This window comes from Euleptes europaea, chromosome 1 (genome assembly GCF_029931775.1).
Source record: "Euleptes europaea isolate rEulEur1 chromosome 1, rEulEur1.hap1, whole genome shotgun sequence".
In the NCBI taxonomy this organism is placed as follows: Eukaryota; Metazoa; Chordata; class Lepidosauria; order Squamata; family Sphaerodactylidae; genus Euleptes; species Euleptes europaea.
In genome coordinates, this window is record NC_079312.1 from 107,609,092 (window position 1) to 107,634,025 (window position 24,934).

At 42.5% G+C, this 24,934-nt stretch overlaps 1 protein-coding gene across 1 annotated transcript in view; it reads left to right on the forward strand.

The window, feature by feature from the left end:
- Window positions 1-24,934, forward strand: part of SLIT3 (slit guidance ligand 3) — a 590,119-nt gene that overhangs the window by 443,020 nt on the left and 122,165 nt on the right. The window contains exons 19-23 of the mRNA XM_056847932.1: window positions 2,906-3,069; window positions 4,779-4,911; window positions 20,471-20,539; window positions 21,516-21,587; window positions 21,754-21,825. Of these exons, the coding sequence (XP_056703910.1) occupies window positions 2,906-3,069; window positions 4,779-4,911; window positions 20,471-20,539; window positions 21,516-21,587; window positions 21,754-21,825 (510 nt within the window). The remainder of the gene's footprint in view (window positions 1-2,905; window positions 3,070-4,778; window positions 4,912-20,470; window positions 20,540-21,515; window positions 21,588-21,753; window positions 21,826-24,934) is intronic.

A 24,934-nucleotide genomic window follows, 5' to 3' on the forward strand; every position in this document is an offset into this window, starting at 1 on the left:
TTGCAGTAGCAGGAAAACAAAATGTTTACTTCACACATTTGATTAAGTCCCTTTTTTTCTGGTTGTAAGATTAAATAGAAAGTACTTCAACCACTCCAAACGTTTAAGTATCCCTGTTGTTTGACTTTTCCAAAGCCCTATACAATTGTGGTAATGTATACTTGCTATGCCACTTGTATACAAGAGTCAGGACATTCTGTTCAAAATGTCAACTTGGACTTTACTTGGTATTTGAATAAGAACTAACTTGTTTCTTTCCAAATTCATGGAGTTTTGTCCAAGATTCCACTGAGTGTTGCTTTAGTTTAGAGTTGAAATCCACTTTTGATTTCAATAATTAACTTGTATTTTTTTTCTTATTGGAAACATGAAAAAATGAAATATTAATCGACCGTTTTTCAGAAAGCCTTACTGCCCTACTTCCATGTGAATAGTGCTATGTCCCTTATTAAGAGAGAAAAATTATGATTACCCAACTGAATAACATTTCCCCTATCAAACATTTCCCCTATGTTTGTGAGCTAGAAATCCTTTCTCTGATAGACAGAGTCAAGGCCTGTCTTTTAATAATGCTGCTCTTTAACTAGCCGATGCTTTCTGTATCATTGCCCCCATGGTTCTGGCAACAGGCACATCCTTATATTGGTGTAGAAACAGCTTCGGCTTGACATTTAAGTATATCTGATCTCCAGTGTGCTAATAAACAGTATCGGACTTGTTTACTGAAGCACAGTAAGGCATGATAACTGCTTTGCAAAGGTACGATCCACTATGATACCAAATGCTGCAGACATTAAAGTCATATTTATATTCAGCTTCCAAAATCATGTCAAGCTCTAGTACTTTAATTGATTTATTACTCACTGGTCTGAACAGAACTCAGCTGAAAGAAACATTTCAGGTTCAGTTAGCAGGGGATCACAGTGTAAAAGAATGCTTTACACATGCGAAAATTACCAGGCAAGTTTTAGGAATTGCCTTGGGTTCTTTTTAAGTGTTATCTAAGTGTATTTTTATCCCACCTTTCCTCCCAAGAGCTCAAGGTGGTGTGCATTTTATCTTCCCCATTTTAAGTTCACAACAGCCCTGTGAGGCAGAGGAAGCTGTGAGTGACTTGCCTGAGGTCACCCAATTAGTTTCATGGCAAAGGGGGAAGTTGAACCTGGGTTCCAAGTTAGTCTGACATGCTAACCACTACGCCACTCAGGCAATATAGAACACTTTTTACATAAACAAGCTGCTGGCTATACTACTACCCTGTAGTATAAAAGTCTTTGCAGCCTATTCATGTAAGAAAAGGTTCAGCCTGTTGAAAATGGTTACTTGTCTCCTTGGAAGGATGAGCAGAGATTTAAAATCCGGGTAGCTGTTTCATTCTTATTTTTTGGCTCATAGCTTCTGAGCCTGCCAAATATATTGCCCCTTGTGATGTACTCAAGATTGGTATCTTCCCATTACCATTAGATTCTCAGGATCTTAGTATGGCTGAATGCTGATCCCTCCTTCCCACTAGTGGCAATAAAAGTGTCACTGAAGTTTTATGCATTAATGTATTGCGTATTGCAGGGCTTGAACTCTGGTAGTGGAGTTACACCTGTGAGGCTTTTTTAAATGTCTGTTACTTGCTGCTCTTAACCTTACTTGATGGCACATTTCCGTTAAGCTTTTGATATATGATGTGCATAGCCAATTTTTCTTTAGAAAAAAATAAAAAAACCTGTGCTAGCCAAAAAGGATTTGGATGACTTTTATATGCCATCAGTCAGTACATTTCTTACCATGATTTGTTAGCTTGGATTCTTGTTAGTTTATAACAGCTGGGCAGGGACTGTATGTGGCATTATTCATTGGTTCATATATTAAGTGGATGTTGTGTTACTTATGATATTAATGCACAGTGTCCAAGAGACTGAGGGAGCAATCCTGAGCTGGGCTGCTCAGAAGTACGTACCACTTTATTCAGTGGGGCTTACTCCCAGAAAAATGTTGCTAAGATTGCAGGCTGAATCAGGAAGTTCAGATCTCATTGGTGTCATGAAGACATAACCCTAAATCGTTTGGGACCCGCATACCTGAAGGAGCACCTACTTCCTTATGAACCTGCTCAACTACTATGTCAGTTTTGGATGCCCTGCTTCGGGTGCCCTTACCTTCTGAGATTAGATAAGAGAGGGCCACCCAAAATCTAGAACTCTTTCCCTAGTGATATTCGTCTGTCCCCTTCTGTTGCTGTTTCCCACCAGCCAGTGAATTTTTTTTTTGTTTCTTTTGTAATTCCCTCATTGATCCCTTCTTCCTGACTGATGTTTTAATTTTTTTTTAAGTTTGGTATTTATTTTATCTCTACTTTTAAGTTTTTTGTGTGTGTATGTTTTTTGTGGGGTGGGTTGGTTTCAAATTATTTTAAAATGTGATTTTATTATGTATGTTTTAATGGTTAGCCACCTTGTTGGCTCTTGTGAGAAAAAAAGACAGGATAGAAATTTAGTACCATTGGCAAGCCATGCTTTCAGATCCTCATCTATGGTTGGGGAATAACAATAACTACCTTACAGGGTTGTGGTAAGGTTAACAACAAAATATTTTATGTGAGGCCATTTGAGTAGTCTAAAGTGCTGTATAAATGCTAAATTATTATATGGTAACTAGCAATATGGTGGATCATTTTACAGGTAGGTGGGCTATATTCTTGAAAGCTGTGATTTCCCCACCTCCAGTAGTAAGAACATGGAACAAATACAGGCTGACCCATTCAGGTCTCCAGTGTTTGGGTGGGAAAATGCAGCTATTGGACCTCCTTTGAAAATACAGTTACCAGAAGTTAATTGTACAAATTTATTTTTAAAATTCTATCCCTTTGTTTCTGTAATAATTGACAATGCATTTGACTTAATTTCCCTTCTAGTAATTTGCTGTCTAATCCATTTAACTGTAACTGCCACTTGGCATGGTTGGGGAAATGGCTAAGGAAGAGAAGGATTGTCAGTGGAAATCCACGTTGCCAGAAACCGTTTTTCTTGAAGGAGATTCCAATTCAGGATGTGGCTACCCAAGACTTCACGTGTGATGGTAAGAAAGTTGGTGAAATGGGTAGAGAATTTTCAGTAAAATCATTGCAACTTGTTGTAACTAAATTGGTCTGAAACATATGAGCCAAATGGGAAGTGTCACTGGCCCCAGGCATCCAGAAATTTGTTTTAGCTTTAAAACTATCCTTGGTATCCAAATTAACAAAATCTCCAAATTAACAAATAAGCATCTTCCTTCCTTTCTCGTTAGCTGGAGTTTTGGGCTGTAACTTCCTTGTTCTTGCATCTTCCTGTGATATTTCTTGAACTCTAATAGGGCAGTGGAAGGGACAGCTGACCAAATATGACACTACTGGGAATATTCTCTTATTTTTCATTGCTGTTTATATCTAGGCAGTAAAACTGAGCATATAAAAACTAACTGAATAATGTGCTGGCACAACTAGATTTTGAGTTACTAATCTATAACTGAAACAACCACCTTTCATTACAGTGGTCAGTAGAGCGTTATTGAGATGGTGAAACATTTATGTTTGTATTGGTCCCATTTATAGCATACTCTATTTCAGTTGTTCTAGACATATGTTTGGACATCACAGTTTGCTTTTTTTCTAATGCTTTATGAAATCCATGTATTAATGGCATTAACTTCAAAAACTTAATTTTCTAACAACCCTTTTGCTCTCAAGTTGTGAGGTTGTATCTGTTTTACAAAAATCAGCACCAGTGTTAAAATAATCAGATATTTTTATGCGTGTGCACATAGCTCTTGTTGATGCACAGCTCATCTCGTTCCCTTATTCTCATGAGGCTTATTAAAAATGACAATCCGTATAATTAAAAAATTAAGGAGTGTGTCATATTAATATTTAAAAATCTGCTGTTTAACCAATAAATATTCACCATGCTGGGGAACAAAGGATACTTTCAAGCTTTTTCCCCCCAATCAAAATAATAAAGAGAAAGGGTAGGTGCCTCGGGGCTGATTCACTCATGGGTATTCATCACTAGATAACTGCAACATCAAGTGATAACTTGCACATGTAGCTGATGTTGTTTCATATGACCACACATGTCTTTTTAATGGTCACTCATTCAGCTGCTGGTCTTCAAGGGTACAGTAATCGAGTGTGAATAAATGAAGTGATCATGCATGTGTGAACCTGGGCTCAGATAAAGAATGAGGACTGCCACAGGCCATCACTCCAACCGCCTTGATAACTTAACACGTAAATTATCCTGTCCAGAGCCTGTCCAGCATCGGAAATTTCTATGGAAGCAGATTTCACAGTTCTCAGGCAAAGCTAAACTGCACTTAATGTTTTTACTGTTGTTGAACAGAAGCATACATTTCTGCCTTTTAGTTCCATTTGGTCTTCCTAATTTTTTTTTTTGCATGCCATGAAGTACATATAAATCTGTTCCTACTGTGCAATCACTACACACACACACACCACAAAGTATTTGTCTGGTGTTTATAGTTGGCTACACTCAGTCATTATTGGCATGGGAATAGTGGAAGTGATAGGGCAAGCTTGCATTTCTCCTGGTTTGACATAAAACAATGTATGTGTTGAAGAAGGACTTAAAGAACTGATCTAATTTTGTAAATCACTAATGGTGACGGTAAAATGGTTTGGGGTTCACTATTTCCTTTTGAAGGTAGCTGCTATATCAGGACTGAACTTTCTCGGGCTCAGCCCACCACTGTTTAAACTGATTAATCTTTTCCTCTCTACCCCTCCACAGGTAATGTTGAGAGCAGCTGTCACTTGTCCCCCCGTTGTCCGGACCAGTGTACCTGTGTGGATTCGGTGGTTCGCTGCAGTAACAAGGGGCTGCGATTCCTGCCTAAAGGTGTCCCTAAAGATGTGACTGAACTGTAAGCCATCTCTTATAGAACTCCATGTAAATTGATTAGAACAGTCAAGTACGATGCACCTTCTCTAAAGAATTACCTGGAAGGAAGTCTGGATTCTCTGGCTGCCCTTGATATGTCTGCAAAGGCTAATGTGTATGCAGAGGGACAGCACAACCACAGCATCCTCAAAGTTCAAAAACAGATTGAGGAGTGATCTTAGAGGAGGATGCTGTTTGAATTGTGCATGTCTCTTCTCTTCCCTGCTTGTCTTTGCCTTTCACAGTAGTGGATACAGCCTTTTTGTTATACCTCCGTAAGATAGAAAGACTGCTCGAATGGCATCATTCTGACAGCCAAGCAGCCCTTTAGTACTTTTTGTTCATTCTGAATAGAGCGAAACGAATTAATAAGTCAATATTGAATATTCTGTAGAGCTTTTTCAGCAGGATGAGAACATGTTCACAATGGGCTAGCTGAATAAGCTATTAAACGTGTGTTCCCAACATAATCATCTGTGGGATAATTATTCCCACTGGTTGACATTTTTAAATAGGAAAGAAAAGCAGTGGAAACCAACATTGGATTCTTTTCTCTGAAGCTCACAAAATGACTAAAATAACAGAGATAATTGGGCTAAATTGTGAAGTGGATTTGCATGAGGTGAGAGTAGCTTTTCTCATGTGCTGTGAATTTAGAATATGTGGTTTTCCATGGAAAAACACTGTAATATTAGGAAGGCTGAATGACATAAGAAGTTGGCAATGGAACTGTAAAGATTTTTCACTTCAGGTTTGTCTGTGTAAATGTGGCTTGGATTACACGGTGCTCTGATTTGTGACACGTTGTTGACTTTCATAGTAAGCAAGATTAATTGTGGATCACAGTACAACTAGCACTGAAATGGTGCATGTATCTAATATTTCTTCTTACCTATAGCCTGTGTAAGATACTGTATGTGTTGGCCTCTGCTGTATTCGTACATCGTGATTGATTGCCTTGGTTAGAATTCCAGTTTGTGGGGAAGGAACAAACTCCTATTTGTCCAAGTGCCTGCATTCAGACTAGCTGGAGTTTGATTGAAGACTGCCATCTTCAGTCACAATGCACTGTGCAAGCGGGGGAGGAAGAGAATGCACATCATGCTTGTTAACTAGGTTTGTGCCCGGCTCTGTGTTTGCAGCCTACGTCAGAGGCAATGAAATGACTGTCAGTAAGGTATTTTATTTTATTTTTGTTAAAGTAAGGGATAAGAACCTAAGAAAAGCCATGTTAGATCAGACCAAGGCCCATCAAATTCAGCAGTCTGATCACACAGTGGCCAACCAGGTGCCTCTAGGAAACCCACAAACAAGACGATTGCAGCAGCACCATCCTACCTGTGTTCCACAGCACCTAATACAATAGCCATGCTCCTCTGATACTGGAGAGAATAGGTATGCATCATGACTAATATTCATTTTGACTAGTAGACGTGGATAACCCTAGAATCATAGAATTATAGAGTTGGAAGGGACCACCAGGGTCATCTGGTCCAACCCCCTGCACAATGCAGGAAATTCACAACTACCTCCCCCACACACGCCCAGTGACCAGAAGATGGCCAAGATGCCTTCCCTCTCATCATCTGCCTAAGGTCACAGAATCAGCATTGCTGACAAATGGCCATCTAACCTCTTCTTAAAAACCTCCAGGGAAGGAGAGCTTACCACCTCCCGAGGAAGCCTGTTTCACTGAGGAACTGCTCTAACTGTTAGATAATTCTTCCTAACGTCAAGACGGAAACTGTTTTGATTTAATTTCAACCCGTTGGTTCTGGTCCGACCTCCTGGGGCAACAAAAAACAACTCGGCACCATCCTCTCTATGACAGCCTTTCAAGTACTTGAAGATGGTTATCATAGCCCCTCTCAGTCTTCTCCTCTTCAGGCTAAACATACCCAGCTCCTTCAACCTTTCCTCATAGGACTTGGTCTCCAGACCCCTCACCATCCTTGTTGCCCTCCTCTGGACACGTTCCAGCTTGTCTACATCTTTCTTAAATTGTGGTGCCCAAAACTGAACACAGTACTCTAGGTGAGGTCTAACCAGAGCAGAATAAAGCAATACCATCACTTCATGTGATCTGGACACTATACTTCTGTTGATGCAGCCCAAGACCGCATTTGCCTTTTTAGCTACCGCATCACACTGCTGACTCACATTCAGTGTTTGGTCTACTAAGACCCCAAGATCCTTTTCATACACACTACTGCTCAGTCAAGTCTCCCCCATCCTATAATTATGCATTTGATTTTTCCTACCTAAATGCAGAACTTTACATTTGTCTTTGTTGAAGTGCATTTTATTAGTTCTAGCCCAATTCTCCAGCCTGTCAAGATCATCCTGTATCTTGGCTCTGTCTTCTACTGAATTTGCTACCCCTCCCAATTTAGTATCATCTGCAAATTTAATAAGCATCCCCTCTATTCCTTCATCCAAATCATTTATAAATGATTTGTCCTCCATTTGCCCTCTAATGATTTGTCCTCCTGTCCTCCATTAATGTGTCCACTCCCCTGTTAAAGCCTTCCAAGTTGGCAGCCATCACCACATCCTGGCCCAAGGTCACCCAGTCAGTTTCCAGGGCAGAATGGGGATTCGAGGTCTAGTGTGGAACTCTAACCACTACACTACACTTGCTTTCATGGGGTGGCTGCTGTTGAACATTAGCAAACTGCCAGACCTAGATGAGTTATGCAAGTCATGTGGTCTCAAGTCATCCCAATAAGTTCTCCCTCAAAGGCCAAAACAGTCCTAAAAGTGCCCTGTCCCCTCCCCCTGCCTTTTACTGACAGAAACCAAGCATATTGTGGTTGCCTAGCAGTGGACACAGAGGGCATTCTTTTTTAAAGCTACCGGCGCTCCATTTATCATTTTGGAGTTTAGGTTAGGCTGAAAGTATGTGACTGGTCCAAAATCACCCAGTGAGCTTCCACAACAAGAAGGGAATTCAAACATGGATCTCCCAGACCCTATTCTGACGGTTTAACTGCCACACCACTCTGGCTTTCATAGAGTAGCTGTTGTTGAGCAGTAGCAAGCAGCCAGACCTAGTTGAGTCATGCAAGTTGGGTGGTATCAAGTCACCCAGAGGCTGCTGTCAGCCCTAGGTTTGCCAACCCCTGGGTGAACCTGGAGATCTCCCAGAATTACAATTGAACTCCAGATGACAGAGACCTCTCTTCCTGGAGAAAATGACAACTTTGGAGGGTGGACTCTATGGCTTAATATTTGGCTGAGGCCTTTTTCCTCCCCAAACGTTGCCCTCCTCAGAATCTACCACAAAATCTCCAGGAATTTCCCAACCTGGAGCTGGCAATCCTAGCCAGGCCTGGCTGCAATGAGTTCTCCCTCAGAGGACAAAACCACCCTGGAAAAGGGCCCTAATTCCCCCCCCCCCACACACACACACACACCTTTTACTGAGGAGATCCAGGCCTAGAATGCTTTGGTTGCCTAGCAACGGCCACTGAGGGGGTTTCTGCTTCTTAAAACGACAGGTTTTCCTTTTATCATTTGGGGGTTTTATCCTCTTAATACTTTTTTTTTAAGATTTCACATTTTTCTTCAACCCTGGGGAACTTTTCAGATTTGTAGAAAGTCTTGCCCCGTTCACAGCTCCAGTCACCGGATCTTCAGATTTGGCCAACCTCGCTATTAGTATATAGATGATGAGATCTTTTGTTCCTATATAACTGACATTTAGATAACATTTATTCTGGGTTCTGTATTACAAACCTTTTCTTTATTTCAACACAGCAGCTGTTTGTTGGCAAAAAAACAAATCACCCTTGGCTGATAGATGTGATTTTTTTTTAATCATACCATCGGCACTATTGGATAGCCTGCAGTTAACATCACAGCTGATGGCCTGTGCCCTTGCAGGCATGTAGTACTGCTACCAAGTAAGCCTCCTCTTTGGTGAGTTCTGGAAACTGTTAAGGAACCCATTATTATAAATCGTTAAAGGAGCAGAGCATCAGGATGCTAGGCTTCCTAAGAGACAGCAAAAGGAAAACACACATTTATAATACCATAGAGGCAGATGGGATCTGTTTGTTTGTTTTTAAAACTGCTGCACCAGACAATCTTACTCGGGAATACTGTTAAGTTTGGAAAATTCATTGGTACATCATGCGTTTGTTTTCACAGAACACAGTAAACTCACAGGAGGCATATCCCTGTTTTTAAGATATCAAAAGGCCACTTTTTTTGTTTTCAGTAAAAAGATGCATGAACTTAAAAATGCTTCTCCATGCATTTCTCTTCAAAATAATGGACTGCATTTGGGATATTTCTTAAAACGTAGGCGTGACTCCCAAGGTACGCCTTTTGAAAGTAATTCTGGAAAGAGGTCTTGCAGGCAGCTTTACCGGCACCTGTCACGAAAGGGGGAAATGGCTGACCATGTCCATGAGTCATTCTGCAAATGGTATTTAGAATTACAGTCACCATCTGCTTTCTCAAACAGCGATCTGGGTCCAACATTCTCGCCGTGCTCCCCTCTTTAAATTTTAGTGCAGGAACCATAGATGTGTGCTTAGTGTGCTTTTGCCGCTATCTGAGGCAAGGTTGTAGGGGTTTTCACAGGCATCCCATGAGTCTTTCTGACTGGCCTGATCTGGCGCTCTGACATCCTTCTAATAATGAAGGGGAGGATTTATTTAGTAGCACTTTAATGAATGCTGTGGAGTCTTACATTTATAAGCTTCCATTTGCCAAGGGGAAATTGCATCCGCTGTGTGACAAACATGTTCAGCTGAAATGCTTTTTATTAAAATGTAATCATGCGTGTTTATACATTTTATTTTAATAAAAAAAAACCTACCATACATCTAACAAAACCTAGTAAATTAGAGCTGTATATAAAGTTCCAAAATATCCATACTGTAGGAAATCTTGTGCTGCAACAGGTCCTAAATAACATTACACTGAAATGGATACACCGGCAGATGGAAAATCTCATTCCACAGCAGGTAGGGTTTCACTATAACCAAGTGCTGAAGTAATATTTAAATAGTTCTTCCCCCCCCCCATGGTAGTGAACTTAAAATGAATATGTATGCCTCAAGGCAATGTAGAAGACATGCTGTATTTTTCTTCCTAAATTCACATGCAGAAACTTTGTATCCAGTAGCTCATGGGGTGGTGCAGAGAATATCCCAGTCTCCTCCACTGTGCACTGCTGGAGGAGAAGGAGATGGTGGGCCCCTTACCAACAGATGACAGGAGATGGTGACAGAGCTGCTGGGGATACCTCTGTAGCAGCATGAAGACACACCATTTCTGAGTGTCTAGTAGAAGCTGGCATGAGGGTTCAACTCACCACCATGGGTGTAGGGTTCAATTCACCACACAGAAACTGTGTAGTTGTATGGTGCTGTAGCTGTTGCCCTGACAGCTTTGTTCTGTCACTGACTGGTAAGGGTGCCACCTGCTTCTTCTCCTTCAGCAGTGCGTAGTGGTAGAGGCTGGGATACTTTTTTTGCCTCACCCTTTAAGCTTTGCTGTCCATGAACGGGATTTTATGAGTAATCAAATCTTACTCATGTCTCCAAGAGGGGGGAGGAAAGGTGGCTAGTTTAGCTTTGAAGTTAGGGATTCCAAGGTTTAAACTGGAGTTTCATGGACTGAGGTTGTGACCCAGGCACAGAAGGGAACACAGATGTACAATATTGGGTCTTACAGCTGAAAGACAGTGTAAAGACTATGGATTTCCAGGCATGAGATCCTGGCCTTCTGACCTTACCTAGTCAACAGAACAGTACCTTCTGTGTTGTATTTCAGGTTCCAGCTTCTTCAATCCTAGCTACTGATCTCAAGGACTTTGTTGGAGTATATACTTTTTAAGCTATGGCTTGACTCTGCCATTAACTCTTACTACTTCAGCTCAGCTCTCTCTGCTTTGTTTCTGTTTTCCCCTCCCCCTTTTGAATGTATACGCCTTCTTGATTTGGTAAACAGCATCCACATTTATCACTGTCCCCATAATCTACACACTGAGGAAGTCTCAAGTGTAGGTATGAAGTGTGTCTGGTTCATTGGCTGCAACAAGCTAGAAAAACTTCCAACAACTCTTAATGCACTCCTCTGGATTCAAGAAAAGGGGAAGCAATAAAGAACATAATACAGGTATTTTTTCCACCTCCACCCCAACTGTTAAATGGTCTGGGTTATTCTAAATTCCCACAAAAAGATGGGAGCAGGCTCATTACAAGAAGTTTTAGAATTTCTTCAGGAAACAGCAGATAATCAAGGGAGCAGCTTTCATGTTGTGCAGGATGACGTATAGTGATTATTTTTTCAGTATTTAAACATTGTCTTGATCCAAGGGAAATTTTATGTGGGGGCATACTTCATAATGCAGTATCACAGCCAGACACAATGCATAATAATCTATAAATCTGTTATATCTTGAAAATGGACTGATATTTGTATGAAACATAAGGGTTAGGGAGCCAATTCCCTTCAAACTTGTTTTTCTTGATGTTCTTCCAGTATAGAGCAGCCAAATGCACTGTGTTTGTAAAATCCAAAAAAATGATATTTTTAATTCCTCACAGGAAAGCAAAGCACTGTTCATGCAGCTGACTATGCCAGGATGACATTTCTAATCCCTGGGTAGTGTACTAATCTGCATTATTTTGCTGAATAGTAACAAGGATTTTATCAGCACATATAGCGGTATGCATCCAAAGTAGTAGAAAGGCTAGGAGCATGAAATGACTCACTTTAGCGAAAACACAACCTGTAATCAAACAAAATTCAGGCAAAAGTATATTAATCGGAAATGGCAGAAACATGTACCAATGTTTTCTGAACATATTGACTGTTCGAGTTTTAGCTAAGATTATCTTTTGGAGAATAATCTGCACTTGGATTCTCTATAATCTGCACTTGGATTCTCTGAAGAATCAAATATCATACCATTTTATACCCACTCATACTACACTTTAGAGAATCCAACTTTTGGAAGGAAAACGTCATGTTCTTACTGTGTGCAAATGTATGTTTGTGAATGCAGCAAAGAGACCGAGATAGAGAATGCGTGAATAGTGGATGCACAGACCCACATGTTTTGTTGCAGTATGACTCACTCAGTAGAGACCCTAGATAGTTATTAACTTAAAATATATTTGTAACACTTTCCTGTGATATATATAGAGTTATGGTCTCCAGCTGTGTAACCCAACAAAATGCTTCACAAATGCCTGAAGAGAAAGTCAATCCATTAACTCTCATGCATCTTAGCATATAATGACAACTTTTAAAGAGTCTGATAATTTCTAGGGGTATACATATCAATACACTGAATTTTTTAAAAAATTGTTTTTTACCGGCAAAAAAAATGGTGGCAATAAATGGGAGCTGAAAAAGCGGGCCCGAATAATGTATTTGGTATTATTTGGGCCACTTTGGCCCCGCTGCCATTTCCCCTTCCCTCCCTCTCCCCTTCCCTCCCCCTTGCTTACCTGCTGGCTACTTCAAATCCTCACCGCCCACCTTCTCCCGAGTCTGGAGAAGGGGGGCGGCATGGATCTGAGCCACATCCACACCACTGGATAGGAAGCTGTGTGGATAGGAATGCAGGGGTGTTCCTATCCCTGCTACCTCCAGAAGCGTGCTGGAATCAGGGATCGGAATGCCTCTGCCTTCCTATCCATGCTGCTTGCCAGGTTGGAGAAGGTTGGCTAGGCAGATCTGAAAGAAAACCACGCTGCCCCACTTCTCCAGACTCCAGAGAAGCAGGACAGCATGAATTTCTTTCAGATCCCGCCTACCTTCTCTGTCTCTGGAGAAGTCTGGCGGGATGGATCTGAAAGAAATCCACACTGCCTGGAGAATTGGGGTGGTGTGGATTTCTTTCTGATCCACGCTACCCGCTTTCTCTGGAGTCTGAAGAAGGGGGCAGCACAGATTTTTCAGATCTGCCCTGCTGGCCTTCTCTGGACCTCGGAGGAGGGGGGCAGTGTGGATCTAAAAGATCCCAGTTTTCAGTATTTTCTGGGTTTGGGTTTATTAACCTGAAAATTTTCAGAAAATCCGGGTATTCCGGATTGTTCAAAAAATTCCAGGTTTTATAAACCTAAACTCAAAAAATACCAAAAATAAATAAAAAAATAAAAAATGGTGCACACCCCTAATAATTACATTGGCTGTTTTGCTTAACTGGCTGCCCCATGAAGATATACCTTCTGCTCAGTGCCTTCTCAACAACCAACAGATGTGCTATACAGAAGGAATGCAGTGCCAGCCGCTCCCAATTGCTGTTCTTTAATGTAAGAGGCATCGCAATAGTTCAGAAAAAAAGAGCAGTAGCAGTTTTTTGCAGTAATTAACATTCAGCAACTGCCTCTTTCTTCAAATATTTATTGCATCTAGCTAGTTAGATCAGGCACATTCTAATAAGAAAATTGAAATGTTTATGCAATTGCTAGAAAATTGAGTGCTATCTGACACTGTTGCTACATTGTTTCACTGCTGCTATCACAGAGATAATTGTGAAGTAGAATAAGTGAGATAAATCTATTTGTGGATTGAAAAGCCCGTGTGCCCTGGTTAATATTTTTTACGTACATGCTACCTGTTAAATTCGTGTTTAATGATGAAAGGAGCCAAACAGTTTAGCAGAAAACATTCAGAGCAATCCTAAGGGGGGAGGGTAGTTGAGGCATGCCTGGGGATAGCGCAGCCACACCGCCTCCTGAGAGGCTTGCTGGCCCAGTGCAGCAAGCCAAATATGGAATTTCCCATAAGCCCCATGATTTTTTTGCTAGCAAAAATGGGCATTCTTGGTGCAAAAGGGCTTAGGGAGCCGACTAAAGCCAGCCCCTTTCCTGGGAATGCCTCCTTGGTGCTGGTGCAAGCCACTGCACCAGAGGAGTGCTGCCACCAAGGCTGCGCCGGTGCCGGTGCCTCACGCTGCTGCGCCACTCCCTGGGGCCGACGTAAGTAGCCTAGCATTTGCTTCATTGCCCATGTGGACGGCGCAAGTGGCTCTCACACTGGCGCAGGGATCACGCCATCTCCAAAGGCCTTTTGGGCTCCTCCTCCAGAATTGCACAATTAATCTCACATGACCTTATGCTGGCTTCCATTAACAAGACTCTTCACAGCTCACTTAGAGTGCTGTAGATTAAAATCATCTTCATTTTAGTATTTGAATTCTGACAATGGGTGAATTTCTTTTAATGGTAGCTGCATTAAACTGCATTTCAAATCTACAACAGCAGTAGGGAATGATCAATGGTATCAAATGATGCATCAAGTAATGAGAGTCTCACAGCTTTCAGGAAAATGTCTTTAATGATAAACAGTGACAATGAAAAGTTGACATGTGAATCCATGCTTTCTGAACGTGATAATTTTAAAGTAGAAAATTAATTGAAATTTATTCTTCGTTTTGATCCAAAGTACTTAAATTGCATTGTTATGAATCCAAACCCATACTTGCATTCCAAATTTGAAAATGCTGGTCTTAGTTACGGGTTACAACTTCTCGTCTCAGCATGTTCAATAATTGGAGATACACTGCAGATGTATGTACACTTGGTGCGCTGCACATCCAATGTGTTACAGTGTTTAAAGTGAGACTAGAACCCGGGGAAATCAAATCCTTGCTCGGCCACGAAGCTCACTGGGTGGCCTTGGCCAGACATATTCTCTGAGCCTAACCTACAGGTGTCAGAAACAGAGTCAGGTGTCCACAATCAAGCCAAGTATACCATAGCTGGATAGTCAGAAGCTTGCAGAGACTTCGTAAGGCCTAAAGTCAGAAATCCACAATGCAGATCAAACAGAATGAAGTCAAGAACCATAATCAATAGAACTAACACAGCTTTCAGTGTTGGAGGAGAGCTGTGGCTCAGTGACAGAGCATCTTCTTTGCATGCAAAAGGTCCCAGGTTGAATCGCTGGCATCTCCATTGAAAAGGCTCAGGTGGTTAGTGATGTGAAAGACCTCCATTTGAGACACTGGAGAACTGATAATAGTCATAGCAGACAATACATTCCTAGGATTGGTCTTACTCATTATAAGGCCGTGTCATGTGTACAGGTGTGACGGTGCATTGGTGCAGAGGAGACTGGGCCAGTAGCTCTTTCTGAAACCAGGCAGTTCACATAGTACACAGAGCAAGGCTCTGAAGCTATTGACCCCAGGGCCCTGGATCCCAGGTCCCACAGCACCATCGGCTAAAATGGGGCAGGAGGGACCCTGAAACCCACACTGCTCTCCTTGGGGGAAGGGCAAAATAAAAAATAATACCTATCTGGGAATTGCAACTGGTTACAAATGGCAGCTGTGCTATGGCACGGGTGGGGAGAGTTGGATACAGGAATCATATCACTGTTGTGCTGGAAGTTCTGCTTAAGATCTTCCTCCCAAGTCTTGCGCTCTCTGTGTCCCCATCCTGCAGAGGGTAAGGCAGATTTAGTCCTGACATTTGGGAACACATTTCCTCTTGCATACTTTTCTCTGTTTTAAGCCCCAGGCCAAAACAGTTGCTGCTCAGATGTCTAACCGAAGGGTTATTGCTCTCTTTTTTTTTTACTTGTTGTTTTTATGGCCTGCTTCTAGCCTGAAAGCTCTTTTATGGATGCTGTTGAATGCTCCTTGTGTCTGCCAATAAGTGCTAAATGCTTTAAAAGAACCACATGAAAGTATTGATCTACTTTTGTGGTATAAAGGTGGTTACCTTGAGTAAGATAAAAGACAGCCCAACAGAGACAACACCAGCTCTGATTATTGCCTGCCATAAGTATCATCTCATTAGACAGCCAGTATGGGAGGGGGGGTCAGTTTTTGTCAATCTCTTCCACAAATGGAAATGCTATTCTGGCAGAGAAACTGTGTGGTTCAGTTGGCCTTTGTCTCCAAATGAAAATTCACAAATAACTTTGACCTAATCCTACCTGGAGTTGAATCTTTCCCTCACCTACTTTAAATGTAAAGCTGGCTTTGGGAAATTCTTCACGTTGAAAGTTCATCTCTCTGAGCAAAGGCCAGCAACATTTTTTTTGAATAATTACCTTTAGGTTCAGGCATCTCTAAAGCCTTCCCAGTTTGTCTTTTCTCAGTGTTTTCACTTTAAACGTTAACCAGGCAAGAAGAAGAGAGGGGAATTCAAATGATCTGATTATCGTATTTGATCCTGGAATGTGGCATTAATTTTTCTCTCAATGGCAATTTAAAATCTGTAAGGCAGTGATACTCACTCAGTGGCTCGGGAGCCACAGGTGGCCCTTTGACATGCCACATATGGCTCTTCTGAGCACTGTTCTCTAATATGGCATCTGCCCAGTGTTTCAGGAAAGCAGTCCAGCTCCTTGCCTAGTCAGGCTTGTGCTTGACAGGTGGTTTCCACCGTGAAGCAGCCATGCAGGCCTAATTCCAAGAATGAGAGAAAGTGTGGCTCGTTTAATTGATGGCAACTGTGAATGCAGCTCTCTGCCGGCTGCAGAGTGGGTTCCGCTGCTGTGACAAGAAAAGAAACCCACATATTTTTCAGATTCCTAAAGAGGTTCAGAAGTTATTTTAAAAATAATAATAAAAAATTAACTTCCCAGTTTTATAGAAGAAATCCAAAATTAGCTAGTAACCTATTTATATTTGGTTCTGCAGAAAGTCCTTCTGTCAAAGTATATAACTGTACAAACAAGGGACCGTGAGGAACTTGCAGGGAGGCGGAATCCTATTCCTTTGCTTCCTTTTCTCTCCCACTACCCCTTCTGTCCCTCATGCTCTCTTTCTCTCCCCCCACCCCTTCTCTGTCACTCTTCCCACCTCAGTTTTATTCCAGCCTTCACTGCCATTCCAACCCCGCTCACCAGGCTGCTCCCATAGGCTGCTCTTGGGGTGGGGGTGGGGTGGGAAGCAGTGATTCCCAGGAGCATCGCTTTCCGCAGCAAGGGGAAAGATGGGGGTTCAGCGATAGCTGGATGACCTAGCAGAGACCATCTGTCCACACAAACACTAAGACAGAGCAAAAATGTACCAGTACACGCCACTGCTCAGCCTCCTTGATGGGCAAGAGGTGGCCAGCAAGAATCCCCACTCCTTAAGTGGCTGCTCTCTTGAGCAGCTCCTAGGAGGTGAAGAGAATGTGTCATGTCAACCCAGGTGGAGTGGAGGAAAGGGAAAGAGTGTTTGCAGTTGGTTTGTGGAAAGACTGGTGGCAATTAAAGCACCGGGACTGAGATCAAGTTGCTTCTCTGCACCAGGCAGTCCTGTGCATTCCCTTCCCCCCATGCCTCCCCCATGGGGAGTAGGGTTGCCATGTCCCTCTTTGCCACCAGCGGGAGGTTTTTGGGGCAGAATCTGAGGAGAGTGGGGTTTGGGGAGGGGAGGGACTTCAATGCCATAGAGACCAATTGCCAAACTGGCCATTTTCTCCAGGGGAACTGATCTCTGTCAGCTAGAGATCAGTTGTAATAGCAGGAGATCTCCAGCTACTACCTGGAGGTTGTGAACCCTAATGGGGAGACAGCTTGCGGAGTGGGATAAAAAGCTGCTTGGGGGTACAGCTCTCCCTTCCCAGGTGCACCAGGAGGAGCTGCTGCAGCAGCATGATGGGCCACAGTGCCTCCACGTCATGACCCTGGTATTCCTTGGAGGTCTCCCATCCAATATACTAGGCAGGGTCAGGGCTGAGAGTGTGTGATTGGCCCAAGGTCACCCAGCAAGCTTCCATGGCGCCAGTGGGGATTTGAACCTGGATTTCCCTAGTCTGACCCCTTAACCACTACATCATGCTGGCTCTCAGTAGACTAATCTAGTGAAGGAGAAAAAACCCTTTTTTAAAAAAAAAATGGTGCCAAAGCAGTAGCAGCTTGGAGGAAGAGTGGCTGTGAACAAGCATAAAAACAAACTGAAAAAGAATAAGGTGCTTTTTACGTGTCTCAACAGCATGCTTTTTGGACACAGAAAATCTAGACCAGCTCTACTGTAGTCATGTGTAGATTTTAACGGTCCTACGTGTGCCTTTGAGGCAGATTTTTCAGTAATGCATTTTGTAAAATTAAAATACAGTCTCAGTAATTTCTGACTTTGCCTGTATATCTTAAATAATGCTGCCTCAGTTATATCAGACATTGCATATTCATTTTGCATTTTTACTAAGCAGTTAAAGTAAATGGTTGTATGGATTAGCACAGCTAGACTGAGTCAGCTTCTGATGTGTTATTGAAATATTGCCTGCATGGGCAATTTGCAGTCAAAGGGCAGAAATAATTCTAATGAGGTCAATTAGCATTTGAAGTTCTTTTTAGTAGATTTAATTAAGCACAACCTTATACCAAGGACATCTGTGATTTCTTTCCTCAACTCTTTGTTAATGCGATCTATAGAAGAGTTAAATGATTTCTTTCAAGTTTGTGCAAAAGAATCCTCTCGTTTTCACTGTCTGCTCTTTCAATTACAAAACCAACAAAACGCCACAGCCATGTTTTCATGGCACTCCATTGATTTACAAGGGACGCAAAAGGGCATTCAAGCAACCATTCCATCAGTCAGATAACTAGTAGTCACATTTCCCCAAATCGTGTTTAATACAAGTTCAAGTCGTTGATTTTTCCAACAGGATATTTAGAACTGTTATAGGGGTGTTTTGCTCTGTGTACGAGAACAGCTTTAGTAGCATATTTAGCTTAGTTTCAAATTAAGGTATGCCACTAGAAACAAAGAAAAAGTGGGGGAGGAGTAGGAGCAGCCACCACTGCCCTCCTGATGCCATGGAGGGGCAGCAATGCAGATGGGCAAGAAAGGAGCTGCCACCCACTTCACTGTCGTGTGAACTGTGAAGGGGGTGGCGATGGAGGCAAGCAGGAGATATACAGGCTGCGTGAGCTTTGGAGGGGGTGACAATGAAGGTGAATGGGAAAGAAGGGCTGCCCCACTGCCACCACGTGAGCAATGTGAGCGGTGGAGGTGAAAAGAGTGCCCTCCCGCTGCACGAGCCATGGAGGCAGAAATGATAAAGACTCGCAACTAAAATAAGGGAATATCATTAATCCTCTGTGTTGTGGTTCCTCACTGAGAGGGGAGAGAGAATACGTGAGGAGATAATGAAAATGGCAGACAGGTGCATTTGCCACCCAAAAGAGGGGATTATAGAGGGTTGCAATGATAGTTTCTGTACTCAACATTTCAGTCAATCATTGCTCTGTCAGGAAGTCCTTTATTGGACCCTATATAAGCTTGTACCTGCCTTTTTCTTTCCATGTCAGATACTATCTCATCGGGAGACTTGCATTGGTGGGTTCCATGTGACTTGCTTTGCATTGCTATTAGGGGTGTGCAGCTCCCCCCCCCTTGCCGTATTTTTCGGGTTTGGGTTTAATAAACCCAGAAATTTAGATAAGTTAGATAAGTGCTGCTTGCCCAGGGTTCAGGTGGACACTGCTTGCTGCCTCTGCAGGAGCTGGCAAATAGCACTGATCCGAACCCCCTGGTGCTTAGATGAGCCAGCATGGAAACTTGCTGGGGGCAGGGGGTCTGAGAGCTGAGATGCAATTCAGCACGTAGATCCCTGTCCCCAGCAGCTTCCACGATTGGAAACTGCTGGGGGGCAGGGGTCTGAAGGCTGTGCGGCCGTTCAGCACTTAGGTCCCCGCCCCCAGCAGCTTCCGTGATCAGAAACTGCTGGGGGGCAAGGGATGTGTAGGCTGTGCTCAGTTAAGTGCTCAGATTCCCCCACCCCCAGCAGCTTCCGTGATTGGAGGCTGCAGGGGGTGGCGGTGGGCTCTAGCAGGGGAAAATGGCACCAGAGGGGGGGGGGAATGGCGGCAGAGCCAAAGCGGCTCAAGATCCGCTTTTTCGGCTTATTTATCTGCCACCATTTTTTTACCAGTAAAAAAAATCCTGGAAAATACTGAAAAGGTTTTTTCGCTGGGGGAGGGGGGTCTGTTTGTCTTTAGCCAAATGCACACCCCTAATTGCTATTGCTTTACCATTGCTAAACTAGGTGAGTATATATGTGACTTAATGCCTGCATTCTTAGGATGCCAAATGCCTAAATGTGCCCATTCTGCAAGTGAGGTTTAACTGCCTATGAAATTAAATTAGCACTCTTTCTCTTATCTGTCTGGAAGGAGTTATTCAGTAAAAGATGCAACCTGAGAGATTTTTATCTGAATTGGATGGGGAAATACAAAGAGCCAGACATATATTTTGCTTTATTCACTAATAAAATGGAGCAACTTTCTCTTATGTGCTTGAAATTGGGCAAACTATATTCCATGGCTGCAGGGTACAATCCATGAGAATGTCATCCCAGCTGGAGTTAGAGCTGGAAAAATGTTTACGATTGAAAGCAATGGAAACAAAGAATACCGTAAAGAATCCAAGCAGACATAATAACAAACAGAAGGAAAACCAATAACATTGATAAAGAATGAAGCAAACTGAATATGAATATGTTTTGGTGTGGCCCCTATACCAGGTGCTGCTCATTCATTAAAAAAAAATTCCAAATTGTTTAACATCCTAATTTTTCTATATTTGCAGAAGTGACAATAAATTATAATCAAAAAATTATTTTCAGATATCTGGAAGGAAATCATTTGTCTGCTGTGCCAAAGGACCTGTCCATGTTCAGACATTTGACACTTATGTGAGTATCTCAGCATTTGGTACCCTCCCCAATGAAAGTATTTCTTCCATTCTGTATTGTAGGGACATAATGTATGTTCCTGTAGAGTGACACTTGTGGCTGACAGACTCACACATGTATTGCTAGAGGCATCTTACAAATACAGCTTGCATGGTAGGCTCTGTTTCCTCTGGAAATAGAAAACATAAGCCCAATAATGCTTTTAGAACAGGGATCAACCTTAATATTGTTTGAGCCTGATGATAATCCTGTTTCTGTTAGGACCACATGGAAAGGCAAGTTGTCCCAAGACCTCCCTGCTGGCGTCAGTTGGGAAGGTGGTTTGAGTACCTGTGTTATTTAGCTTGTTTTTTAAAAAGTGTATTCCATTGTGTGCTAACCTAATCCTGCCTTTCACAATAAGAAAAAAGGCCACCTTCCCCATTTAATGCATCTCTAACATTAAAGGCATTTTCTAACAGTTAGAGCGGTTCCTCAGTGGAACAGGATTCCTCGGGAGGTGGTAAGCACTCCTTCCCTGGAGGTTTTTAAGCAGAGGCTAGATGGCCATCTGTCAGCAATGGTGATTCTATGACCTTAGGCAGATCATGAGAGGGAGGGCATCTTGGCCATTTTGAGGGCATGGAGTAGGGGTCACTGGGTGTGTGTGGGGGAGGGAGTTGTAAATTTCCTCCATTGTGCAGGGGTTGGACTAGATGACCCTGGTGTTCTATTCAAACTTTATGATTCTATGATCTCACCAGGCACTAATTTTTGGTGTGTTATTTGAAATTTTGAATACTTTTACTAATAAAAAGGTATTACCGTATCAGTACTTGCTTTGATTTGTTGGGAGCATTCCAACTATGGCATCAGTGAACTGGCCATTGTTGTTTGCTTTGAAAACCTTGCTTATTGGTTCTGATCTAACTTTGAGAAAAGACTTGTTTTCAGCGCAGATGGTGTCAATGACCTTTATGTCTGTGTCTTCCTTCAGTGACTTGAGCAACAACAGTATCAGCATGTTGACCAATTACACCTTCAGTAATATGACACATCTCTCAACACTGTAAGTATTCAGTAGTTCTGGCATCAGCTCTAATTGCTGTTCAGTGTGAAGTCAACTACGTTAAGCAGTGACTACTTAATGTTTCTGAGTTAATGAATTCCGCTCTGCTTGTGCTTCATGGAAAGAGTGGCAAAGACACAGAACCTGTCTTCTCTGGTTCTTTTAGGATCCTGAGCTACAACAAGCTACGGTGTATCCCAGTCCATGCTTTCAATGGGCTCAAGTCTCTCAGAGTGCTGTAAGTATCACTATGTCTGGATTACGGTTTACGAGGCCATAGGCGACAGCTTGATTTTTAAGGAGCAGATGGCTTTCACTTGACTCACAACATCACACGAATTTCCTGACAATTAGCTCCAATGTACTTGTACTGAGATGTAAAATAGCCTGTAACCACTGATGCAGGTGAATGTTGGGCTTGTGTGTGCAGACTGTGAGATCCTTTTGAGCTTTAAAAAGGACTGTTAATTTTAAAGATGCTGAAGAAGTCTGAAGTGGGCCGTTCAGAAGAAGACCTGTGTCATATGCTTCTGCTTCCTCTTGTAGCAGAATAACATTGGGACAATAAAATAGTATGTATTCTTTTCCAGAGTAGTGCAGAGGCTGGTAACGAGAATGGTCAGCAGGACTACTGCAACAGAAGAGAGATCCAACAGGAAAGATCCTTCATCTTTACTGACTTTTCTTTGGGCCTGCCTTGGGAAGCAAAAAGAGAAGCTCTAGCAAATAGATGGGTGGCGTATCGTGCGTGTGTGCAGCATTTTCCCTTCATTTCTGCAGCTAGTGTCATCACGGTCAGATGATCTATGGAAGCATGAAGTGCCAGAAGCATGTGGGCTACGCCACCCACATGTTTCCTGCAACCTTCCGTCTTCCTCCTTGCACAATAGGCAGTGTGCCATCTAGGGCAACGAATAGGCATTGTGGGAGACATGTGGAAAAGGGGTGAACGGCAGCCAGCTGGAGGCTGTGGTTGTTTTTGTTTGCTTGTTTGTTTAAAAATATTTATAGCCTGCCTTTTTCCTCAGACTCAGGCAGCTTATATAAGCAACAGCCAATTGCATTTGTAAAATAAAGCAGTATAGAAGCATTGCCACGTAGAACATACATTGAAACCGAATCGCAGCAGAAATGGCCCCGAATATAACTTACCCTCCACAGGGAATACTGTTGCATGCCTTCTGAAAAGCAGGAAGCCAAGGGTACTTGCCAGGCCAGTTTTGATAGGCTTTTCCATAATACTGGCCCTACTATAGGAAAATTCCCTTGTTCTACACGTCACAGAATGGACTGGCCTAAGGGAAGGCTCAGTCTGAAGAGCTCAGTTGGCGCGTGGGTATGTCAAGAGACACCAGTAACTAGGTAAAGGCCTTTAAAGGTGATAACCAGCCCTTTGAATTAGGCATTGAAGTAAATAGGTAACCAGTGCACCTTTTGAAGCAGCCACATTTTGTTCTAATTGTAAATTCTGAGTCATCTTCAAAGACAATCAACTTGTAGAGTGCATTATAGTAGTCTAATCTTCCAATCAGATTCCAGTCCAGTAGCACCTTAGAGTCTAACAAAGGTTTTTCGGGAGGTCTCTTGTTGGTGTCTAAGGTGCTACTGGACTGGAATCTATTCTGCTGCAGCCCAACATGGCTGCCCTCTGAAATAATCTTCCAGCAGCATGGATCAGCATAACTAGATCAACAGAATCTGAAAAGCCAATTTATGAAAGGAAGGCAGCAAGGCTTCATCTTTCCTTCATCAACAAGGCTGCCTCCAGGAGCATTCCCAAGCACTTTTCTTGGTCTGTAAAGGAAAGCTTGAACCAATCTAAAGTTGGTAAATCAATCCTAGCCAACATTGCCATCTTTGCAACCAGCAGTGTCTCTATGTTGTCTCGAATGAAGGCCCATCTAGTCATAATGGTCATCCGTGGGTTCACTCTAGGGACATGCCACCATTTAAAAAAGTGAGTTCCTGGCCAGAAACTCCTTTGAACTGAACCATGGGAATCTGATTCTGATGGAATCCACCATGGAGTGAGGGGAGAAGGGGATCCTTCCTTCCTTCTGCTTTGTTTTTCCTGCCCTAAACAGCACCAGGGGCGTTATTTGTGAAAGGAAACAGGAAAAGGGAAGAGGCTATGGGGGCTTTCAGGGAAGAGAAAGAAGAAATAGCGAGGAAGGGAAAGTGAGATGCCCCCCACAAGTCCTTATGGAGCCCTGTTTTTTGATATATCTAGTTACCAACATGACAAAATCTATGTATACTTAAATTCAGAGATTAGAGTCATGTACAGAGAACATATATCTTTTTACAAAGCTGAGGGGGAAAATGCATTGGACATTTATAACCCCCACAATAATAGAAGCAGTGCCTGTAGCTTTAAAAAATGAATGCCCTCTGCAGTGGCCATTGTGGGGGTTGCTTGACAACCACAACAGTATTGCCAGCTTTCAACCCTTGGTTTCTGTCAGTAAACAGTGGGGGACATAGACTTCACTGGGCCTTTGAGGGAGGACTCATTGCAGCCAGGCTCACCAGCAATACTGGCAAGCCCAACTACTTACTGTTATTCAACAGCAACCACCAACTTGAAATCCACCTTGCAACTGGACCCAGCCTTGCTGCTAGCACTGTACAACTGGGGCACAGATTTCCTAGGTAGAGGCTGCTGGGGAAGGGAAGGGAAGCTGAAGATGGCGGGGGCAGGTAAAGTTAGGTTGGCTGGTGGGTGGGTGGGAAGGAGAGAAGGAAGCAGGAAAAGGAGAGAGGCTATGGGGGCAACCAGAGAAGGGAAAGAGGAAATAATGGCAGAAGGGGGGGAAGAGATGCCTCCCACAAGTGCTAGAGTGTCCCCTGCTTGTATCAAACTTTGCTTCACACTTTTTGATGTAGTATTTTTATATTTGCTTTACATGTTTTACCACAAGAAAACCCCTTGAAATGCTGACCATTTCACACTTGGTACATGTTATTAGCGACTGCTAACGAAACAGAACAAGAATAGTATTTTTGCAAACTAGCTAAGGAAACTGAACTCATGACATATCAACCAACCGGAATTTGCCTAAGAGCGTACTCTCATCCGAGAAATGCATACAATCCCAGCTCTCAGATTGGTATATCTATATGACATGAGGTACACTTAAAAATGTAATATGTGAAGAGGCCCAAATAGCAATGCAGAATCTGATCTTATGAACATGGCACACATTATTGCGCCTATAATTAAGTTTAATGTCCAGGGATGCTTTCAAATTAATAAGATAATTTTCCTCTTTAATATTAATAGAGCAAATTTCCTTGCAAACAAAACAATTAGGAAAGGAGTGGCTCATGCATGAAAAAGACCCTGT